This window comes from Phalacrocorax carbo, chromosome 7 (genome assembly GCF_963921805.1).
Source record: "Phalacrocorax carbo chromosome 7, bPhaCar2.1, whole genome shotgun sequence".
NCBI lineage: Eukaryota > Metazoa > Chordata > Aves > Suliformes > Phalacrocoracidae > Phalacrocorax > Phalacrocorax carbo.
This window is the reverse complement of record NC_087519.1, coordinates 38,722,842-38,743,776: the sequence shown is the minus strand read 5'-3', so window position 1 is coordinate 38,743,776 and position 20,935 is coordinate 38,722,842. Positions and strand designations below refer to the sequence as shown.

The 20,935-nt window shown below is 45.6% G+C and overlaps 1 protein-coding gene across 2 annotated transcripts in view; it reads left to right on the top strand.

Moving 5' to 3' along the window:
- P3H2 (prolyl 3-hydroxylase 2) overlaps nt 1–20,935 on the top strand; it is a 77,161-nt gene that overhangs the window by 40,452 nt on the left and 15,774 nt on the right. For both annotated transcript variants that reach the window (XM_064457585.1, XM_064457586.1), the window contains exons 2-3: nt 19,010–19,156; nt 20,063–20,252. In XM_064457585.1, the coding sequence (XP_064313655.1) occupies nt 19,010–19,156; nt 20,063–20,252 (337 nt within the window). The remainder of the gene's footprint in view (nt 1–19,009; nt 19,157–20,062; nt 20,253–20,935) is intronic.

Genomic DNA, 20,935 nt, shown 5'->3' with positions numbered 1-20,935 from the left:
ATGGAAGTGAGATACAGCAATTGCCTTGCAGCCCTGGTTTGAGGTGTCCAGGCAGGTTGGCAGCCCTCAGCCCATGCCTGAAGAAGAGTTTGAATCTCAAGCTGCAGTAAGAAGCCCACCCATCCTGCCCATGTGCCTGGGCAAACCAAGGTGTGCAGGCTGAGAAGCTGAGCTGCAGGTCTGGCCATTCCTGGTGCTTCACTCAAAGCATCTCTGTTTTCCAGGGGAGTCAAAAGCTGCTGCTGCTGCTGTTGGTCTGGTGTAAAATCTAGCCTGGGGTTGCTGGAATATCAGAAGTCACTGTTATCCCTCCTGACCCATCACAAGACAGTGCTTTTGCTGCTGCCATTGACCCTTAAATCTGAGCTTTTTTACCTTGCCAGTGCAAGGACAGGTCTGTGTGCAAACGGCATTCAGACATATGGACAGTCTCATACTAAACCCATTGGAGAGCTGCTTAAGAAGGAGTTTGGCTCAGGTCTCATGTCAAGTAGGATGAGGGAGGGAAACGTCTCCAGCTTGTTTGTGGTCTGGCAGCCAGAGACCTTTCTGCTGCTGTCACTGGAAACCAGTTTTTTTTTTTTTATATTTGTGTCATTCCTGGGGTATTTCTGCTGTGTGCCTGTGCGACAGCCTGGCAGCGTGAGCTGAGCGCACTCTGCCAGACCTTGAGGGCTTGCAGGTACAGCCCTGGCCCTGAAACAGGCTCCGGGCTGAGCCCTGCCGTGCCACGCTTTGCTGGGCTTTGCAGTGCAATTGAGAGACCTGTGCCCTGATCCCTGCTGCGTGGGCTTGCGGAATGGCTTCAGCTCAGGGAGCCACGCTTCTCCATGCAGGGAGAGGCTCAGGTGCATCCTGTGCCGGGGAAGCACCCCAAAGAGCAAGAGGGGAGGGATGCTGTTGTCATAGGGAGCATCTGTAAATAATACCCTGGAGGGCTGAATGCAGTACTGGTGCTAGCCACGCAAGTCTGCCCATGCCTCCGTTTGCCAACTAAGTTACCATTTAGGTCATGCAGATTTTAGTCTGTGGCCCAGATTTATTTTGGATGGAAAGCTGTGTGTTTCCCGTGAATTTACACCTGTGGCAATTGATGTTTTGAATTAGCCTCAGCAATGATGAAAACACATTTGTCAAAAGTTCTTCATATTTGTACTTTTAAAAGCTTTTTATTATTTTAGAAGTATGCTCTGCTTTTTTAACAGTAGTCTGGGCTGGGAGCACATGAATGTTTTTCCAACAGCTTCTTGAAATGAACAGCTTTTGTGCACTAAATCAAAGAGAAGGGCTTTGTGGAAGTAAGTCCAAAGCGATTCTTTTTAAAAACAAAACCAAAATTAAATGCAATAGGTGCATATGCCAGGAGGCTAAGTGAGTAAATGAGACAATAGTCTTGTGTTTTGGTCTCCCCTTTCATATTTAATCCATCAATAGCTGGCTGTAAATTTATGTTTAGATCAGAAATGTTGGAAAGTGGTGCAGCTCCCACTCTCTGCAGCATGGAATGCTCTTCGATGTTGTCAGCAGTGCTTGCTGGTGTGCAGGGCCTGGGAAACCCTGTTTGCCGCATGGTCTGTGGCGTGCTGTCGCCTGCTGTGTCCAGAACATAGGCTTAGGTTTTTTTGGGAGGCCACAGCTACTGGTTAGGCTCTAGGTTTTGCAGATTACTCAGGCTGAGCAAGTGTGCTTTGGATCTTATGAGAGATGAGACATGAAGTTACAGGTGATTTCCTAAGTGGTGGCCTTTTGAAGTTAATACTGGAATAACCCCGGAGCTGTTTCTAAGGGGCTGCTTTTCTGGAGATGGTGTCTTTGGACTGAGATGCAAAATACAGATGCTTCTCACTGGTTGTTATGGGATTTCTTAGGACTTGTGATTTCCACTCAGGTGTTTGGGGTGAGTCTCACGGGATGTTATTACATCCTAGCTACCTTGCTGCCTTCTGTGGCTTCTATTTCAGTCTGTGACCCTTTTGGTTGTGGCCCTGGATCACCTTTAAGCAAGTTAAAAGCCCTTTGTGAACCTGATGGTGATTAGGATCATTACCTATAAAGTTTATTAATATAGTTAGCTGCATTTTCTTTTAAGAATCCCTGCACTGACATACCTGTTTCTTTAAGCATTCTCTTCTCCATGCTTGGGAAAACCCAGACTTGGTACCAGACAGTGATAGGGCGACTGGTATGGTTCTGCTGCTGCAGGCTAGGGAAAAGTTAGCAGCATGAAGTCTGTTAGATGGCAGAGTTCCTCTGCCTTCATCCACATCATGTGCTGTCATTGGAGCTCTTGCAGGTTTCATTCTCTAAAAAAACCCATAAATTCTTTTTTTGAGGGTTCCTGGGTTTGCAACAAAATGGAAACATTTGCAGAAAGCAAGGGTGAATCAACATCTGGCAATTTCCTCAGCCACCAGGTTTGGTTTGTTTTTTTTTTCTTTCTTGTGGATAAATGCAAAAAAGAATTTAAGCGAAGTCTTCATGCACATAAAACCCTCACTGTCCAAGTGTGACTGATTAGGGATGCTTGCTATTTTCCTAATTCTCTTACTCTCCGCCTTTTCCGTCTTAACTATTTCCACTGGAGATGAAACGGTTCTTTGCAAAGGGGCAGGAGACACCCACCCACGTCGGAGGCTTCCTGGACAGAGGAGCTGCTGTTCCCCATGGATCGCAGGGGGAGCAGGAAGCCACCCGTCCCTGGCCACAGCTCAGGACAGCAAAGCTGTAGTGAGCCTGACCCTATTTGACTTCTCCTTTCTAGCTCTCAGTCTCTATAAACAGCCTTTTATGGTATTTGCCTTTCAAAAAAGAACCAGGGTGTGGATGGGAACAGTGACAAAGAGCCACTTATAAGGATTGAGTGAGCTCTTACAGGAGACCGGTGCATAATTTTAATATCAACAGAAAAATCGTGCAATGTCTTAAGCCCTGAATCGTCATCTGAGGTATTTAAATGCTGTCATTTGTACTCCTGTTTAACAGGGAAACTGAGTCATGGAGATGCCTAGTGACTGGTAGAAGAATTTCCAGTACATCAGAACCAGAGCCAGGAATTAAAAGCAGAAATCCAGACTCCCCTCCGAAGTAATTGGAAAACACTGGCTTCTGGCAGGAGCATGACTTGAGCCGTGTCCTCAGCAAGGGCAGACAGCTTCTCATTTTTTGCATACTAGAAAACAGTTTTGCCCCAGACAGCGGGTAATGCCTCTCAGCCTGCCAGGGTGACATCAGTGGTGGGGCTGCAGCTGGCAGCCAGGATGCAGAACGTGTCAGTGCTGTGAGTAATAACAGCCTGTGCTCGGGGGGTATCCCTGCCAGAATCCCTGCGAGACACACGACTGCCTGTGTACGCTGCAGCACGATGCTCCTGTCCAGCTCCCCGCAGGCTCCAGGCTGCAGTTCTGTTCATCCCGCAGTTTCTGGTGGGGCTCCCTCTCCAGAGGGCTGCCATCCTTCACTGGAGCTGCACCAAGCAGTTGCTTTCCCTGTCTCAGACAGGCAGAGCAAAGCAAACAGTAACAGAATAAACACCTGCATTGTGCCCAAAAGTGACACATCCTTTAGGATTTTGCTTCCTGGTGCTTGTGAGAACTGAGAAACTGAGGAGCCAGCACCTGGATGGGAGACCAGTGAAGATCATCCACCACTGTGGATGCTTTTAAGCCCCTGATGTGAAGAAGGTTGTGGAGGAATGTGTCTCTACAGGGTTCCCAGCAAGTAGGGCCACAAGGGTGTCAGAAGTTGGAGTTGAACATTGTATGTGTTTCAGTTTTTCCAAGTTGTGGGTGTCATCCAGCCTGGCTCTATCCATATCTTCCCTCAGTACAGGAATCTGACCAAGTGTTTATCTGCTCAGAGGTAGATATCGGTGTATTTTGTCTCTGTGTTTGTTCCAGCAGTGAACACAAGTCTTTTCTCTGAAGTCCTGTTCTGCAGGCAGCTGTTGTAGATGTCCCTGTTACAGAGCAGCAGCCTATGTGGGACACAGTGTCGGGGCTCAGCATCCTCCTTGCCCAAGCACTGCGCTCCCCAAAGTGCTGTCTACCAACCTGACATGGGAAAACCCACATTGCCGAAGGGCCACAGAAGTTGCTACAGGCCTGGCGGAGCTGCAGGGTCAGGGCTTAATGTGTGTTGGGGTAAGAGGTGCTTTGCCAAAGCACCCTGAGCCTGCAGTACTTCCCTGATGTGCTGGATCTGCAGGGAGAGTCCAGGCAGGCATGAGAAGGAAATAGAGGCAAAGGCTTCCAATCTCCAAGCCATGTCATGCATTATGTACTGTGGCTTATAAATAAACTGGCAACATGTTTGTGGGAGAGGCCAGGAAGGATCGTGATACAAAAAAAAGTCAGCTCTATTTTATTCAGGCTGTTTGGTGCTTCTGGCTTGGAGCTTGGTCACCAATGCTGGAGTGATCAATAGGAAGTTCTGGCTCTGATGCTCTGGCCTCCCTTCTGGTTATGCCAGTCCCCAGGAGTACAGTCTGTGGACTGCTCTTGGTCAGGGTAATAAGTCTGTGTCTTATTTCCCACTTTTGGCTGGGAGGAAGAAGACAGGTGAAGGTACATACCTGTAGTAGAGCAACCCAGAGTCAGAAATATGGGATGTGCTGCTGATCAGCCCTCTGCAAAGGGCACATCTCTTGGCTGCTCTCAAGGAGAGACACATGCCCACTTCCTCCTGGGTCACCCCTTTGGCCGCATGTGCACTGGCCAAACTGGGAGCTGACACATCCCACCCATGCCATTCCACCAACTCTTGTGAAGGGAAATCTGAAGCACTGTGAGGACCTACAGCTCTGTTCTGCCTTTCTGTAGGCTCTTCCCCAAGCCAGGATAATAAGATTAGTGAGACTGCCTGGAAACCTTGGTCAGAAGAAGCACAACCCCATAGCACAAGTCTTCCTCACCTTTCTTCCCTGAGCAGGTTCGCTGTAGGTGGCTCCCACCAGATGTGGGCACCCGCAGCCCTGCTTGGCTGTCCACTGGGATGGGCAGCAGCTCCTGGGCAGCTCACAGGGTAAAACCAATGCCACTGCAGCAGCAGATCTTGCGATTTGGTGCTATGGACATTATCACTCCATTACTGGGCATTCATAGGTTTTTTTTCATACACTAATTAGCCAACAGTTTGATTTGATGGAGATATTCTGAGCTCTGTTACAAGCAGGCGATTGTAACTCAACATCCCAGGTGGCCCCACGGCACAATGGATGGATTTGAAAGTGCTGCTCTGTGTGCAGTGCTTTTGGAAAAGGGTCCTTCATCCCACTGCGGGATCAAATGTCCTGATAAAGAAATGGAGCTGAGGGGGTTTGTTTCACTCCTTCGAGGAATGGTGTTAGGAGCTGGCAACCCCAGGATCTGGTTCTGATTTGCCGTGAGACATCGGACTCCTTACCTGCAAGCTGGGGAAAATGATACTTCTTTGCAGGGGCCTCGCAGGGCCCAGCTAAGATTAATAAGGGAGGGAGGGGAGATGGAATAGCTGTGACATTTTATTATTATTATTAATGATGTAGAGTGAAGCCAGGGCATCTCTGTGAATAATCACTGCAGTTTGCCTTTTGAGATTTGGCTGCATTTTTCCCCTCCCCTCCCCTCTACTAATCAGAGCAAAGTTTGACTTTGTAGGAGGAGGGCTCAGAAACCAACACTGCTCAGTATCTGAAGAAAAACCAGAGCTTTTCCTGGTGTAATTAGGTCCAGGCTTTCAGGAAATGAAAGCCGTCTAGTTGATAAGTGTTTAGTAATGATTACCAAGCTACAGTTGGGGAAAGCGAGCAAAGTGTTTTCATTTCAGAAGCAGCAAATCCAGCTGAGACTTGTGGTGTGTGTCATGTATGGAGGCAATTGTCCAAAGGTATGCGGCCTCGCTCGCTGAAGCATGAGCCAAGTTCACCCTGTTGTAACTCCACAGGAGACACTGGAGCTGCAACAAAAGCCTGAGCAGCAGTGGATGCTGTCAGTAACATGCCCCTGGGCTCAGTGTTGGAGGTGTTATTCTGGAGACTGGTATTACTCTTCTCTCAAAGCCAGTAATTCCTCTATCAAATTAGCAACAGTGCTCATCAAAGCTTGGGGAGCTGGAGTGTTACTGTAAAAGTCAGTGAAAGAAACTCTGTAAGACTCATTCTTTAGAATTTTAGAAAGTGGGCATTTATTGCGGCACCGGGTGCACACGGGATCACTCCACCTAATGTGCACGCCGGGCTATCGTACTACAGAAATTATATACACATGAAATTTGCATATTCATCAGATTTCCAGGAAATTATTTTAATATTCATGCTATTCTTAGAACTCATTAATATATGCAAATGTCCTCGATGCATGCACATTCACATTCATTGGTAGTCTTCTAAAGTCCTCTGGTGGCTGTCAATAGTCTTCCTCACTGTGTTTGATAGTTGAAATTGGTCTTCAGGCATGCTTGGTTCCTTCTGGCTTGTTTGCAAGGTACTTCCATGCACTTACTTTGCAAAGTCAACTAATTAAGGATATACTGTTCAAAGATGCGATGCTAAACCATGTTAAGGATATACTCTTCAAGGACGCAATGCTAAATCATGTTCAAACTCTTCCTGTTGTCTAAATATAATGAATTCCTAAACTTACCTTGCTTGTAACTATATAATTTACTTAGGTTATTTTAATTAGACAGAGACCAAATGTTCCATCTGGTATCAGGAGTAGGGTAAGAGTAGATTTGCAAGGGTAGAATTACATCCTTTCCAAATGAAATATATGTTTCTTCAGTAGTGCTGGATAAACTGAAGGTGAAAGTGCATGAAAGTGGGTTCTTCAGCGTGCTTGTGTTCCATGTGTCAGCCTCAGCTGCAGCAGTCAGAAACTCTGAAGAACGAGGACCTCTCCTCCAGAATTTGCAGTGTCAGATTTTCCTGAGAACATATCTGGCAGTTGCTCCACTGTAAAATCAACACAGTCCATCTCATGCCAGCATACGCATTCTGCTCACCAAGAGAGCACCCTTGAGACCTGGAGTGCTCTTACTGTTCTGGATGAGAGGGTGGGTTGCGGGCCCCCCTCCCCTGCCCTGTTTCATTTCAGAAGATGCTATTTTGTGGGAAAACCCATTCCTGTTTTACTCAGATGAGTTTGAGTTTTAGTGGAACGAATGTTGGAGGAACCTGAGGAAGTTTGCAGTGCTGCTGCAAAGACTCTTGCCTTCCAGGCATGTAAATGTGCAGGTGTATTTTCAAGCAACCCCCAGGTCTGCCGAAAACTCTATCGAAGCCTAGTGGTAGGTCTTTCTCAGCCACACATCTACTGTGGTGAAAATAATATACTGATGTCTTTAAAATCTTCCAAATCCCTCATTTACTGCAGCTTGTATAAATGTGTTCCAGAAAGGATTACACAGCTCCCTGGAGCTGTGCCCATCATTGGTTATTAAGTACAGTGGTCCAGAGGCAAATCCTGATTCAAGAAGCCTGTAAACTGCTGCTTTCGCTGATGATACCCTGGGTGTGAGGGTGTACCCACCATGTCCTTACTCTCTGCTCACATGGGTCTACCCCTGGCCACTGCTGGGCTAAGGTTCCTGGGATACATGACCCTTTGGCCTGAACAAGCTGAGCAGCCCATACAGGTAGTGCCCCTTGCAAGACATTTCCTTTGCTTTCCAGACCAACTGAGATTATACAGCAGAACTATGGATATATTTTTCACTTCCCTCTCTTTCTCTACAAGCATTGTTTCCTTCCAGAAAGTAAATGCAATGCCTCGATGCTGGCCCAGATCAACATAGAAGTTCCTTTTCAAAGATGGCAGTTTTCTCCAAAGTCACCTAAGGCATAAGCTCAGTATGTTTTCCCTTTGGCATCAGTCTGTTCCCCTCATGGTGAACAGAGCCCACCCTGATTCGTAGATCTTTAGTCTTTGCATAATGCTGATGATTTATATAATCAAGTCTGCAGTGCCCTAATGCCCATCACCGTCATGATGGTTTCCAAGCATTCAGCAGTTGTGAGTAATGATCCACTGGTTTATGACTTGAGCCCTGGAAAAGGTATTCCAGAAACATTGTGTCTGGAAAACATCCATGGTAATTAAAACCATTTCCTTGAAAACTGTCAAGGATTTTGTATGAGGGGACAATGCATAGATATGCTATGAGTCTGTTCTCTCCTTGGGATTTGAGGTTTGTTTCCTTTCCTTTTGCTGTGCAATTTGTTTTGTGCCATTTGTCCCTTTGCTGGCTTAGGGCAGAGGGAGAGAACATCTTTCTCAGATAGTGCAGTCCTGTTTGCAACCCACCCTCAAGGCTACGCGCTCTGCTTTTCAAACAAACAGCTGTGGTGTTAATAAACTGGCTATAATCACTGTTAGGGTCAGTTGGTACCTTCTATAGGAGATGGCCTATCTATTGCACAGGGAAAAGGTAGGGAGAGGCAGTCTTCAGGCTTGGGACAGGGTTTAGATAAGTCATTTGACAAAATTCTATTTACATCAGAAAAGGGCTGCAAATAAGGGCTATCGTTTTATCACCAGTTCAGCGTGGCTTCCTGGCTCCAGGATGGTCGTGAGTAATCCACGTGTCTTCTCAGAAGGGCGTTTTCTAGGGGCATGTGTAGCTATTTGGATGATGTTGAGTAATAGCATACAAGCACATGCAGTTTCACAGCAAACTTTGGCTCCCAAAGGGCATTCAATAGCTCATCATGCCTGACTCTTTTAAAAGGTGCTGAGCCATTGCTAAACCCTGGAAAGGGAGGAAAGTTTCTGCTGTAAGAATTTTTCTGTTTGTCTCAGAGTTTTCTGTTGTGTTTTTCTTAAGTGTTTTAGTAATTATTTCTATAGAGATATCAATGTGGAGACAGCTTGGTTAGGAGTCTGCCCCAGTGCCTGATGTCATCAACCAGAGCAGCTCAACTAATTGCAATGTCCAGAGAGGCAGGATGCTAGAGAAAATTCACATCTAAAATGTAAAGCTTGTGCTTTATGGGTCTCAGAGAGGGGAAGATACATAAAAGCAGAATCTGGAAAATAGAATATGTGACAGTTCTGCTAATTTTGGGTCTAGTCTCCGACTTGAGTTGCTGCATTCTTGCAAACATACCAGAGAAATGCCATTGAACCTTTCCAGGTAGAAGTACTGATGTCCAAAAGTTTGCTGGAATAAGCTGCTTTGCCCTATTCTTGTAGGCACATGGATGGCATCAGCCTGCCATGCACAGGCGCCAGGTTATTCACCGTTGCTTGTGTAGTATTTGTTAATCAGTTTAGTCATCACAAGAGTATAACTCTCATCCTCTCATTGGGAGAGGATGTTGTGTGTCACCATTGTTTTAATGAAATCCCTTACTGATGGGAATTCTTTTGATAGAGGCATGCTGTAGCATGCTTTGGCCTTCATCCTCCTTAGACTAAACACTGTTAAGTTTGTTTCCATGCTGATGACTCTGTGTTGTGGATTATACTACTGTTGGGATCTTAGACACTTCATAAGACTGTCTGCAAAAGCACCATCCGTGATCCTCTCCCAAGCACCTCCCATTCTATCTCTGTGTCATAGTTTCTTTCATCACAGATGAGTTGGCTTTGTTTCTAGCCCAAATCAAATGCCTTTGGATTCCTGAGGTTGGAAGGCTTTGTGGAAATGCAGAATATTGCTATGTTCCCGTGGCATCTGCTGATGGAGAGAGTGCCCTGTCTGCTTCCTCCTGTGACTCACGCTTACATGATGCACCCCCCAGCCCTTTTAATTGCCTGCCAAGTTTGTTTTGTTCTGTTTTTCCCCTAAAAGCACGCAATCAGTTTTAGCCTTAATCAGATTGAAGCATTCCAGCCTTGACCTTCCTCCCTTCGTGGAGAACAGGCTCCCTCGCTCCTTGCTGGCAGGGTTAGTGAGATTCACCTCTCTTTTCCCAGGTATTTCGAAGACACTCTGCAGGGGATCACCTGCCGCTCTGTCTATTATCAGTCAGTATATCAGATGAAAGCCTATTATTTGTCTAACAGGTTGTGGCCCACAGGACTCTTGCTGGTGGTCTGTGAGGAGGGGATAGTCAGATAGTCATGTACCGCTTGTTTCCAGCTGCTTGATTTCATGAGCTTAAAACACACAGGCAAGGATATTTTGCACCACTGACTGCAGCGTGGCCGTCGTGCGTTGCCAGTGTGGTTGTATGTTTGTATCTGGAGGGAGGGGGACAACTGGCCAGGTATACGCTGATAGAAGGGACTTTTTTTTGTACAAAGTAGTGTGCTGAAATCCGTGTACTGCCAGCTCCTGTCTGCGATCTCAGCTGTTGTGTACTGTCACAGAGGGCAGAATCCCATCTACAAGGGGTTTCTTGCCCAAGCTTTAAAAATCCAGTTCTAGGGATTTGTTTTGTGCCAGGAGAGCCCACACTACATATTCTAGGAATTTTTCCTTGTTGAACATGCTGTTTCACATACAACTTAGATGTCATCAGAGTACGTTAGACAGAACTAAGTTTTTACACGCAGTACAAAATCTGGCTCAGAGTGTTTTTCACAGTCAGATCGAAGGTTCAGTAAGCACAAACATATTTCCCACTGACTACTTCGGGGATGAATCCTGCAATGCTTCAGTGTGTTTGAGGTTTATGTGGGAAGGGACCTTCCTGCTGGGAAGTGGTTTTGCAAGTCACCTGCTGTGAGCAATGCCCTGCTCCTTGTGCAGTATTTGCTACACTAAGTGTGCACTGAAGCATATAATGCACAGCCAGAAACGTGTGAAAATCTTCATCCTTACCTGCCTGGGAGCAGTTTCAGAAGAGCATGTCAGGGAGGAAAGGAAGGAATGAAGTGTCTCAATCTAATTTGCTTTCTCAATGCAAAATGGCCTTTTCAGGGGGAGGGATACAGTCAGTCTGCTCGGCACATACATAAAATACTGCCAGTATGGCCCAAGTGAGAGATTCATTAGGAATTGGATTTCTCTCTTGATTAATTGAAAGAATTTGTTCCAAGAAGAATATTGAAGTGGTTTGTTCAGTTTAGTTTTAAATTTCCAAGTATCTGCCACTTTCTGGAGACTAATTCAACATGTAGTTGAATATGTTTGTGTACTGAAAAATTGCTTGTTGGAATAATAAAAAAAACCCAAATCCTTCCTAAGTTTCCTTTCTCATGAGAAGTTTTCCCTGTGCCAATTCCCCAGATTTCTTCTTTTTTGGATTTGGGTCTGCCAGAGCAACTGGTGAGTAGCAGCACACAGCGAGGTGTGCTGGGGTGGTCTGAGAGGAACCATCCAAAGCATATTGGAGGTTATCTGCATTTTCAAAATGGAGAAGACCTCTGAAAAAGATGCATGTGGAGCCTCCAGGAAAGCATCTCTACTGCCTTCCATCACAGTAGTAACAAGAAGGGGGACCAATACTACTTACCTTCAGTTGGAAGGAACTGGTAGACTCTTTGGAGAGCAGGGGATGGTGTGTTAATGAACTCAAAGGCTGCTTCACCCCTTTGTCCCTTAGTACCTATTCCTTACACTTGGCTAAGGCCCTTTTCTGCCATAAGCTTGCCTTGCTCTCTGATTTTAGTGTTTCTGAGGGGTCAGTGGGTGCTGTTGTGGGTTGCAGACAGCTCAAGCATCTTTCTGTGAATGTGAGATCCCATTAGCAGAGGGAAAATTTCCTGATTAACTTCTCTGGAGAATTTCTTCTCTATTTGCAGTAATAAAATAGTTGAGGTCACAGGCTATTTATAGCCATCTCACTGCTACTTGCTTCTACTCGTCCAGGCAGTAAGCTCTGCATAGACACAATGAAATTAATCCTTCATGACACTGAACCTTTTATTTCCCTTGTTATCTGTGCTTACTGACTCCAGAGCCTCCCTCCTCTGCAGAGCCCAGTGCCCTAAGCCTTTGATACAACACAGCAGCAGCAGAGCTACAGAAAAGTTTAAAAAAACAGTATCTCTTCAGCAAAACAAGAGTTGTCTGAAGGTCTGAGACTTCAGCTTATAGGTCAGCCAAATGGTTTGAAATTTTTTCTCACAAGCTCCAAGCTCATGCACTCATCAATTAATAGAGGCTATGTGCAGGTAGGTCCAGTCTTGGCACGGCAGGAAATGCTGGGGTTTTGAGGGGTCTGACATATTTTCCAGTGTATAAGCCTTTCTTCTCTTCCCCTCCCAAAAAAGAACTTTTAATTCAAACTATGTCTTATGTGCTGAAGATACCTTAATACAGAAGCAGGCTGGATTATCACAGTTACACAGAATGCATGACAGTTGCCAATATCTGATAATATGTTCAATGAAATGAGAGCTCATCATCAGTAACAGTCTGAGGTCTTGGCTATGTCATGCCCTGTGACCCCTTGTCTCAGGCAGTCAGAATTGATATTGCTTTGGCTACATCCTCTAAAATCCTCTGACTTTTGCCCTTCTTCTGTCCTTGTTTTTGCCATGAAAACTGCAGGATGAGCTGGGAGCACTTGTGCACCTGTAGATATTCTGGCTACAGCTGCTTCCCCCCCCCCCATAAACAGCACTATGTCAATGTTCAACATAAGCAAAGTGGTTGTCGTATGGCACACTGTCCCCCTGGCTGCAAGAGCACACTGTAAAGCTATGCAATGCTCGTCTCACAGACCTGGCACAACGCCTGTTCCACTTCATTATCCCCACTGCCAAGCACCAGAGAGCAAACTTTAAGGACTGCAAGTTTAGAGCCTTTGTAGCCAAAGCCGTGGTGCTGTTGTGTGGCGTATCCCCCAGGGAAGGCGCTAGGGGTTTATGCAAGCTTGCTGAACATCTTGGCATGAGAGAGGCTTTGGTCAGAATTCATTCGTCTGCAAATAGTGAGGGCAAATGTGAATTCAGAGCATGTGCCTGCACATGGAGCTGAGCCAGCCTGAGCTGCTTTCAGGTAGGCATTAGCAAAGAGGTGAATCCTCTGTTCTTCTCTTTGAGGGATGCAGCAGCCCAAGTGACGGCAAAATCAAACAGCAAGTTAGACATATTCCAGCAAGACAGTTTATTTCCTAACTATGGCAGGTTGGTTACAGTGGCCTTACAGGTACAAATTAGGTTGCTTGACATGGAGTTTACTGGCTAATATGTAGTTTGACAAGTACAAGAATGACGATGAACTATTAAGGAACTGTTAACATTACATGGTTCATCATGCAGCCCATGAGAGCTCCATAAAGGATTTTCTCAACTGTTATCAATGAGAATTGGCATTGATTGTATAGTGATGCTCAAGATGTTCACTCAAGGTCATTTCTCCAGCCTGTGTTTGGTACTGTCTAATGATCAGGATAAAACAGCCTTCCTAATCCAAGCCACTACTGCAGGTTGGAAGATGCAGGCCCCTTGAAGTCCAGGCCAGCACTGTCCCTGATGGGCATGAAACCGAGCATCTGCAATTTACTGAAATGCTTTAATCTGAGGTTGTGCTGCTTAAAATAATTTTCCTGTTTTTCTGTAAAATGCAACACTCCTAACATTTGAATGAGGAAAAAAAATATTTTTCAGCATCAAAATACAGAAGCACTTAAATGCTGTGTTTTCCCCTTCTCAGCTCTAGCTGTTGGCATGATAAGATCAAAATGGACAGGGTGTTCCTGGGGCGCTCTCAGTGCTGGTGTTGTGATTTCGTGTGTCCTCTCTGGCCAAAATACATAGAGTTTGGTGCAAAGCTGCAGTGATAGTCCAGCAATCATATTCCAGTGGGATGAACAAGCAGATCTTAGAGCACATACTAAGATTGTGATTCTACAGTTGTCATTTTTTCCTTGCCGATTTTCATTCAGTGATCGTTGTACAAAGATCAAAATCCCCTTGTGTTACATGCTTGCATATGCACATGGTCCCTGAGTTGCTTGCCATCTAAATAAACAAAATGATTACTCTGTGGGAGGAATGCTATTATTTTTATTATTATTCGCTTAAAACAATGGAAAATCAGGCACAAAGAAAACAAAATGTTTTTTCCAGTGGCTGCACAGTGAGATTGTGACAGGGCCAGGAACTGAGTCCAGGTGTCCTGAGTCCCAGCCCAGACCTTTAAACACCAAAATATCCTGCTCCTTGTGAATTCAGAATGTTTTGGCAAAAGTTACCCTGGAGTGTTTCATAATTAATGTCAGTGCTAGTCTCTGAACGTGTCTTAGCAGTTAGGAATTTGCTTTTATATACACACATCCACTTAAAAACTCCCCAAAACTTAGCAACTGTTGGCTTCTTTGTGTTACTTGAATGTTTCTAAGGCAAATATGGGACATGATAAATTGAAAAGTGTTGAGTTGAAATGTTCTGCTTTGAGTCCACTTAGCAAAATCCAAAGGTCATCTCTGCTGTGAAGAGCCAGCAGGACTAGACCCAGTATGAGCCGTGTTTCAAGGGTGGGAAAGGGATATTCTGTTGTGTCTGGAAATCAGACTCTTCCCATCTCACAGGTGGATTTTATTCAGGAAGAACTAAGCCCATCCTAGGATCTGTGACAGTTTTTGACAGCTTTCTGAAAAGGAGCTGGAACCAAAGGAAAAAAGAACATCCCACAACAGACTATTGCAGCTTGTGTCTCGAGGGACCAGGTACCTGGCTGAGAGCATTTGGTCCCTTTGAAGTCTGCACAAGCAGGATGCTGTCTGTGAACAGAAATCTGTGGTGTGGCATGGAAGAATGCAATTCTCCTGAGCAGCTCAAGTAGTGGCTTAATAGCAGTCCTCTGGACCAGGTTAGCAGCTTACCTCTTGCACCATCTTGACCTCTCTAATTACCGGCTGCAGCGGCAGTCCTACCTACACTCAGCATGACCTGAAAATTCCCATCGTGACATGCTCTGGTCAGTCCTTTATTCTGTATCAGATGCTGCCCAGCTATGATGAGCTTTTTCAATATGGGATGTATGTTTCTGAATAGGAATGTCTTTTTAAAAAAAAAAAGTACTTCTACACTGAAGGGGTTTGGGATTTTTTTTGTGTGTCTGTCCTGGATAAAAAATTCTTAGAGTCATTTTGCACACTTGCTGGGAAGCCAAGGGGTTATGCTGGAGAGTGGTGTCCTTAGGAAAACTCCGAGTGAAGCACTGGAATAGATCTTGTTTTTGCAGTAAAAGCTGGCTTCCCTGCGTAGGTTGTCAGCACAGAATTAATCTTGAAACACTTCAAAAGTTTACACAAGGCAATTTTTTTGTGTTTCTCTGGGCATTGCTGCACAGTGGTGCTTTGGTGTTCAAAGGGCATATCTGGGGAGTGAGATGAGATGCTGCCTGACCGGAGCTTTCATCTTTCTTTTGGAGGTATTAATACATGCTTCTTTGGCCAGCTCTGCCCTGGCCTTTCTGGGAACTGGACAAGCAATTTTGGCTGTGCTGGAGCAGCAAAGCAGCAGACAGGGTTTAGGAGAATGCCTGCCTCGCATGGGTCTGGTCCCACAGCGATGGCTCAGCTTTTCCACCAAAAGATCTTCAAGTATCTGGGCATCTGCTTTCAAAATGTCTCCATGCCCCAGAGCGACATAAGAGCATGTCTGGAGTGGCTCGTCTGATATAAAAGTGCCAGTTTCACAAATCCCCTGGTAGACTTGGGCGTCTGCTGTCATTCAGTGTCTCCCTGTCAGAATCACCCTGACAAGCTCAGCTAGCAATTTCCAACAGCTGTGATGTCTCCAGTTGCCACCAGTTTGACTCATGGTAGCTCCCCTGTTTGCTCTGCACACTAAATAGCCCAGGTGAAAGCACTGGGCACTTCTGTTGGGTTTTGCTGTGTGCCAGGAGGCTCAGTGTGTGTTCTGCTGTGCTCTGCGTCTTCCCTGCTTCCCTCGCCTTTAAACTGGGGTCCCAATCACCATTATCTGTCTGTCTGTCTATCTATCTATCTATCTATCTATCTATCTATCTATCTATCTATCTATCTATCTTTTTTTAATGCAAAAATTGTATTCAGCAGCTTGCCACACTTTCTAATTCCACCTTGTTTTGAAGAAAAGCCGAAGGAAACCTGTTATGGTAATTCTTTTAATATTTGCCACTTAGAAATTGTGTTTGAGAGTGGAGATTCAAAGGGCACTGGCTGCTTCCTTGACAGCCAAAAGATGTTCCCTTCACACCATTAGGGAAGGTTACTTTGCAAAAACAATGCATGTCTTCACCCTGTATTTTCCCAAGCCTTGCCAAGCTTGATGTGCAGTAGGAAGGGAGGCATCATTCTGCCAGTTTTACAACTGGAGTATTTTATTAATGCTGGCAGACAGCTCCACTTTCCAAATAGGAACAGATTTGATAAGTGACTTGGTGTGGGGTCGATGCTTCCAGGGGGACTCTCCTTGTCCAGCTGAATCAAAGCTGTTGCTCTTGCCCCACTCCACCTATTCTGGATCAGAGCAGTGTTTGGCATAAAAAAGGACTTTTTGCCATGCTGTTGCTGCAACTGAGTGGCCTGAGCAAACCCTTCACATTTTTTTCCCTTAGTATTTCACCACAAATCTTTCACAAGCCATGCATGCAAAATTGCCATAGGGTATACATATGCAGGGGCATCCCTCAAGGAGAAGGCCCCATGAATTCACCCAGATGTCAATCTCACTTCATTCAACAGGAGTTCATGGGTTATCAGATGTGTATTTTAATTTTAAAGATGGTTGCAAACACTTCTGCAGAGGTAACAAACAACCTGCTGACAAGGTAGCTGCTCAGAAAATTAAAAGTTCAGCCACATCTCTGAAGATAATAATATGTCAGAGATTAAACTAGTTGTTACATGCCTGGCTGGTGATGAGTGTTTGTATGACCCCTCTGAGCCCCCAAGAAATGCAGGGTACTAGGCAGTTCACGGGGCTCACTGAAAGAGGTTTTGGGTGTTTGTCATGGCTTGGCTGAAAGGCAAGCTATGGTTGATGCACATTAAGTGCATGCAAGTGTCACCGAAATCGGGAATAAACCTTGTAACACTAATGTAGTGTTAAAAGGCAGGCATTCTTTATTTACGGTGCTGGATGCACGGGGATATCGGCTCCTCCTAATGTGCATACTGTCAGATCTTATTGTGCCAGTTAAGTACATGCTTCATATACATATTCATTAGCTTTCATATAAAAGATATACATATTCATTATCTGCAGACATCATTTGCTCATGCCTATTGGTGTCTCCGGGTGGTCATCAGTGGTCTTTGGATGAAGGACATACTCTTCCTCCCTGTGTCCGCTAGTTAACCCTTGTTTTCACGCAAACTCACTTCTGAGAATATGTATGTACTGCCCTTGAGGCTTGGTCTGTTCTTGGTTTAGTGTCTGCTCTGCAGTTCCTTATCTTTATGGCTCTGGACGTCTGCTTTTCTTAAGGCCAAATGTCACTGTGACTTTGTTTAGGTACTTCAAATCTTGAGGCCTCTCTGACTCCCCTAAAGCAACAAGATTTTGTCATCATGTAGGCTGTTCTTGTTTTGGCTACCTCATTATCTTGGCTAAGTTTTGGCTTCTGGTCCCAGCATTAGCTGAGCTATGCTAGATTGTATTAGTAACTCCCAACCATTTATACCCTGAATCATTGCTACCTAAAAGTGAGACTTTAATTTAATCCTTAAAACAGAGGTTTGGACCCTAAGCACTAGGAGTGAGGGTTTTGGGATCTAAAAATTAGGCTTTGAGTCTGAAAGGAGAGGGGTTCTGACAGAAACACATTATCTATTGCATTAATGATTAACTAATGACTAAAATACAGATTAACGAATACACTGATTGTCCCCAGACTTAATGTTCAGTTGGATGGTATAGCAGCATCCATGCTTCATTAACTTCATCACCCTGGTTACACAAGTATTAATCCAGTGTTAAGGAGCCCCAAAGAAGCTGCCATTGTCTCCCTGGGATGATCAGGATATTGAGGGCATCCATGGCCTCACCTCACCTCACATGGCCTCTCTGCCCTGCTCCAAGAGTAGAATAACAGGGTGTGAAGCTCATTCTTCTCTGCAGGTCCCTTTTTCAGTTCCCGTCATTTTGCCAATCGGGTTGTCCTATGGGTACGTGTGCAGGTTTCTTCAGGTGAGCTGCCATGCCATGACATCAGTGTAGTACAGTCATGCTTGAGCTCACTGGCTCCGGTGCCTCAGGAGGGGCCTAGCAGCAGTGACATGGGGCTCTGTGTGGGTTTCGCTATCAAGGAGAACACTTGGACACAGCCTTGCCAGGGATAACATCAGCCTGGTCCTTGACAACAAACTTGGGTGAGCATGCTCAGCCTGCAGATGTATCCCAGGGGCCTGACTCTGCACCTTGCTGATACTCACTGGTGTTGGCTTTGTTTCAGGAGCAAGTGCGTTTGCCATGAAAGTGACCTCTCTCCTTCTAGGTCATACAGATGTTTTACCTGAACATCTGTCCTGCTCCCTGCACTCCTGGTAGCTGCTGTGGGTGTGTTTAGAATTATTAGTATTTCTGTTTGTTTAGGAGGAGGCTTTCTCCATGGTGAAACTAATGTCTTGTCTCGGTTCAGAATCTCTAAATCCAAATTAACTTTGTATACCAAGATAAGCTCTTTGTCTATCACTATCAGCAGAATCTGGCTATACAGAGCTGAGCTTGATAAATGGTCCCAAGTGCCCATTTACAAACAGAAGCCCTTAGCCTGGACATATCTTAGCCTCCAAGGCTTGTGGAGAGAGCAGTCTCAGCAGCTGCTTTCCCCTCCTCTCTCCATCACATATCTCATGTGAGCATCTCTCCACCCAGGACCATGCAGAGGGTTGGACTAGTTGAGTTGAGAGGGTGGTACAGCTGGAAAAGAGACTGGACCCCATCGCTGACAGACCATGTTGCAGACATATAAGCAACCTGTCTGGCTCTTGGGAACTCCAGCTCTTCTGATTTCCCTTGCACTGAGCTTCCCTCTCATTTCAGCTGTTTTCCTTAGCCTGTGTTCAGATTTTCCTTGGTTATCCCATCACTGCCCAGCTCGGTGTCAAAAGGGTGTCAGAGGTATGGGTGTCAGGTAGTGCCACGTAAACTGCTATGTTTGCTGTCCTACATCACCAGCTCAGGTGGTCTTTCTTGTCTTGTTACAGCTGAACAAGCTGGAGGAGGCAGCAAACGCAGCTCATACCTTCTTCATGGCAAACCCTGAGCACATGGAGATACAGCAGGACATCGAGAACTACAAGACCACGGCAGGGAAGGTCAGCTTGATTGACCGGGAGGCCAAGCAGCACATGGTGAGTCTGAGCTAAAGGGGTGCCTGGGTTAAATGTCAGGCAGCCTGGAGAGAAGAGATATAGGAGGCCATAAGAGCATCATCTATGAATGGGCAGATTCTTGCCAAGGTCCATATTACAATACAGCAAAACAAACTCTCCCTTTCAGCACTCTCCTTTAAGGCAAGCCAGCTCCTGCTTTTTCAAGTCACTCTCTGCTTCAACATGGTTCCTCTCTTCAGAGGACTCTGGGGAAATCTGTGGCTGTGAACATGCACCAGCAGGAAGCTTTGATGGATGCCTCCATGGGCACTGAAGGACGGATCTTAGCTCACACATATTTTTTTTGAGCTGGGTTCTCCCACCTGGGCAGGGTACATGCACATGAGTAACTGTGCTGGTGAGGGAGCAGTGTGGCAGGCAGGAGAGTGACAGCTCTCTCCACCTCCCCAAAGTGAAAGGCCAACACAAATGCCAGGGCCACCCCCAACTTTCTGATTTCACAAGACACAAGGAAGGAGAAGTGGTTGTTTGGTGTAATTAATGGAGTTTCTAAGACGGATCTGCCTGGATCAAGTGCAGTCTTTTCCCTTGACATTCAGCATTGTTGGGTAGGAGGGTTAGAACAGAGAAAAGGAGTGGTTTTTCACATAACCCAGCAGTGGCACTGAGGATGCCCTAAGTATGGAGATGTTAAGAAGATAATTTAGGCAGGTTTATGAGGTTCCAGTGGTCCAAAAGTCCACTGATGGCTTAAACGTGCTTTGGTACAACAGCTTACATCTGGTAGGTGCCAGGGGAGATTGTTCTGCCCCTGCCTGCTTGTACCTTGTTTTGAAAATCACCTGCAGTTGGCAAGGGCAGGAAGCTGTTGTCTGAGCAGCATAGCCTGCTCATGGTCTTGTCTTCTGCCTACCTACTTTGCAGGAGGACTATAGTGCTGGGGTACGGCACTATGACAAAGAGGAGTATGAGCTGGCCATTGACTTCTTGGAGCGTGCACTGAAAGGGTACTACTCTGAGGATGAAGACTGCCAGATCATGTGTGAGGGACCGCAGAGATTTGAGGAGCACGAGTACCTGGAATATAAGGCTGGCCTCTATGAAGCTATTGCAGGTGAGATATTTTTGCATCTTCAGGGTTCTCACTGTTGGCCCTGCAATGTTTTAATTATTGAGTTTGGGCCTTCGGCTGGATTTGGTGAAGAGTCTTCCCTTCCATCACTGCTGGCTGCTGAGTAATGCTGCAGGAGGCACTTGTAAGGCCAGAAGGTATAAATACAGAGGGCAGGGAACTACAATATCTCATTTTGGACAGGAACAGAAGCTGGGCTGGAAGAATTTCATTTCCAGATGTGTGGAGCATTTGCAGCTTTCTGTAAGAGCTGGAAGTATAGGTGCTTTAACATAAACTGCCTCAGTTTTCCCCTATACACAGTCTCACATACCTCACTGGAATCTAGACATTGCTGGCCCCTGTTTGTATTTTCTCTGGTTTTTCATTGCATATGAAGAGAGCAGCAGAGTCCTCTTGGCCACACTTCAGATGGCCAGGAAAGTTGCCAAAAAGGCTCAGAAGATAGATTTCCTCCCTGTTCAAAGGGATGGATTTGTCATTAGCAGACGCCCACCTAATTATGATCTTCACTGAAATCTCTGGAGAGAACTGAATATCGCTGTGTAATCTTCAGATTTGTATGTGTGGCTCTGAGCCAGAGGGGATTAAAATGGTTCATTCTCAGTAGAAATGAGATTACATTCAATTAATTGTAAGGGAAAGAAGAGCAATAAATTAAGGTT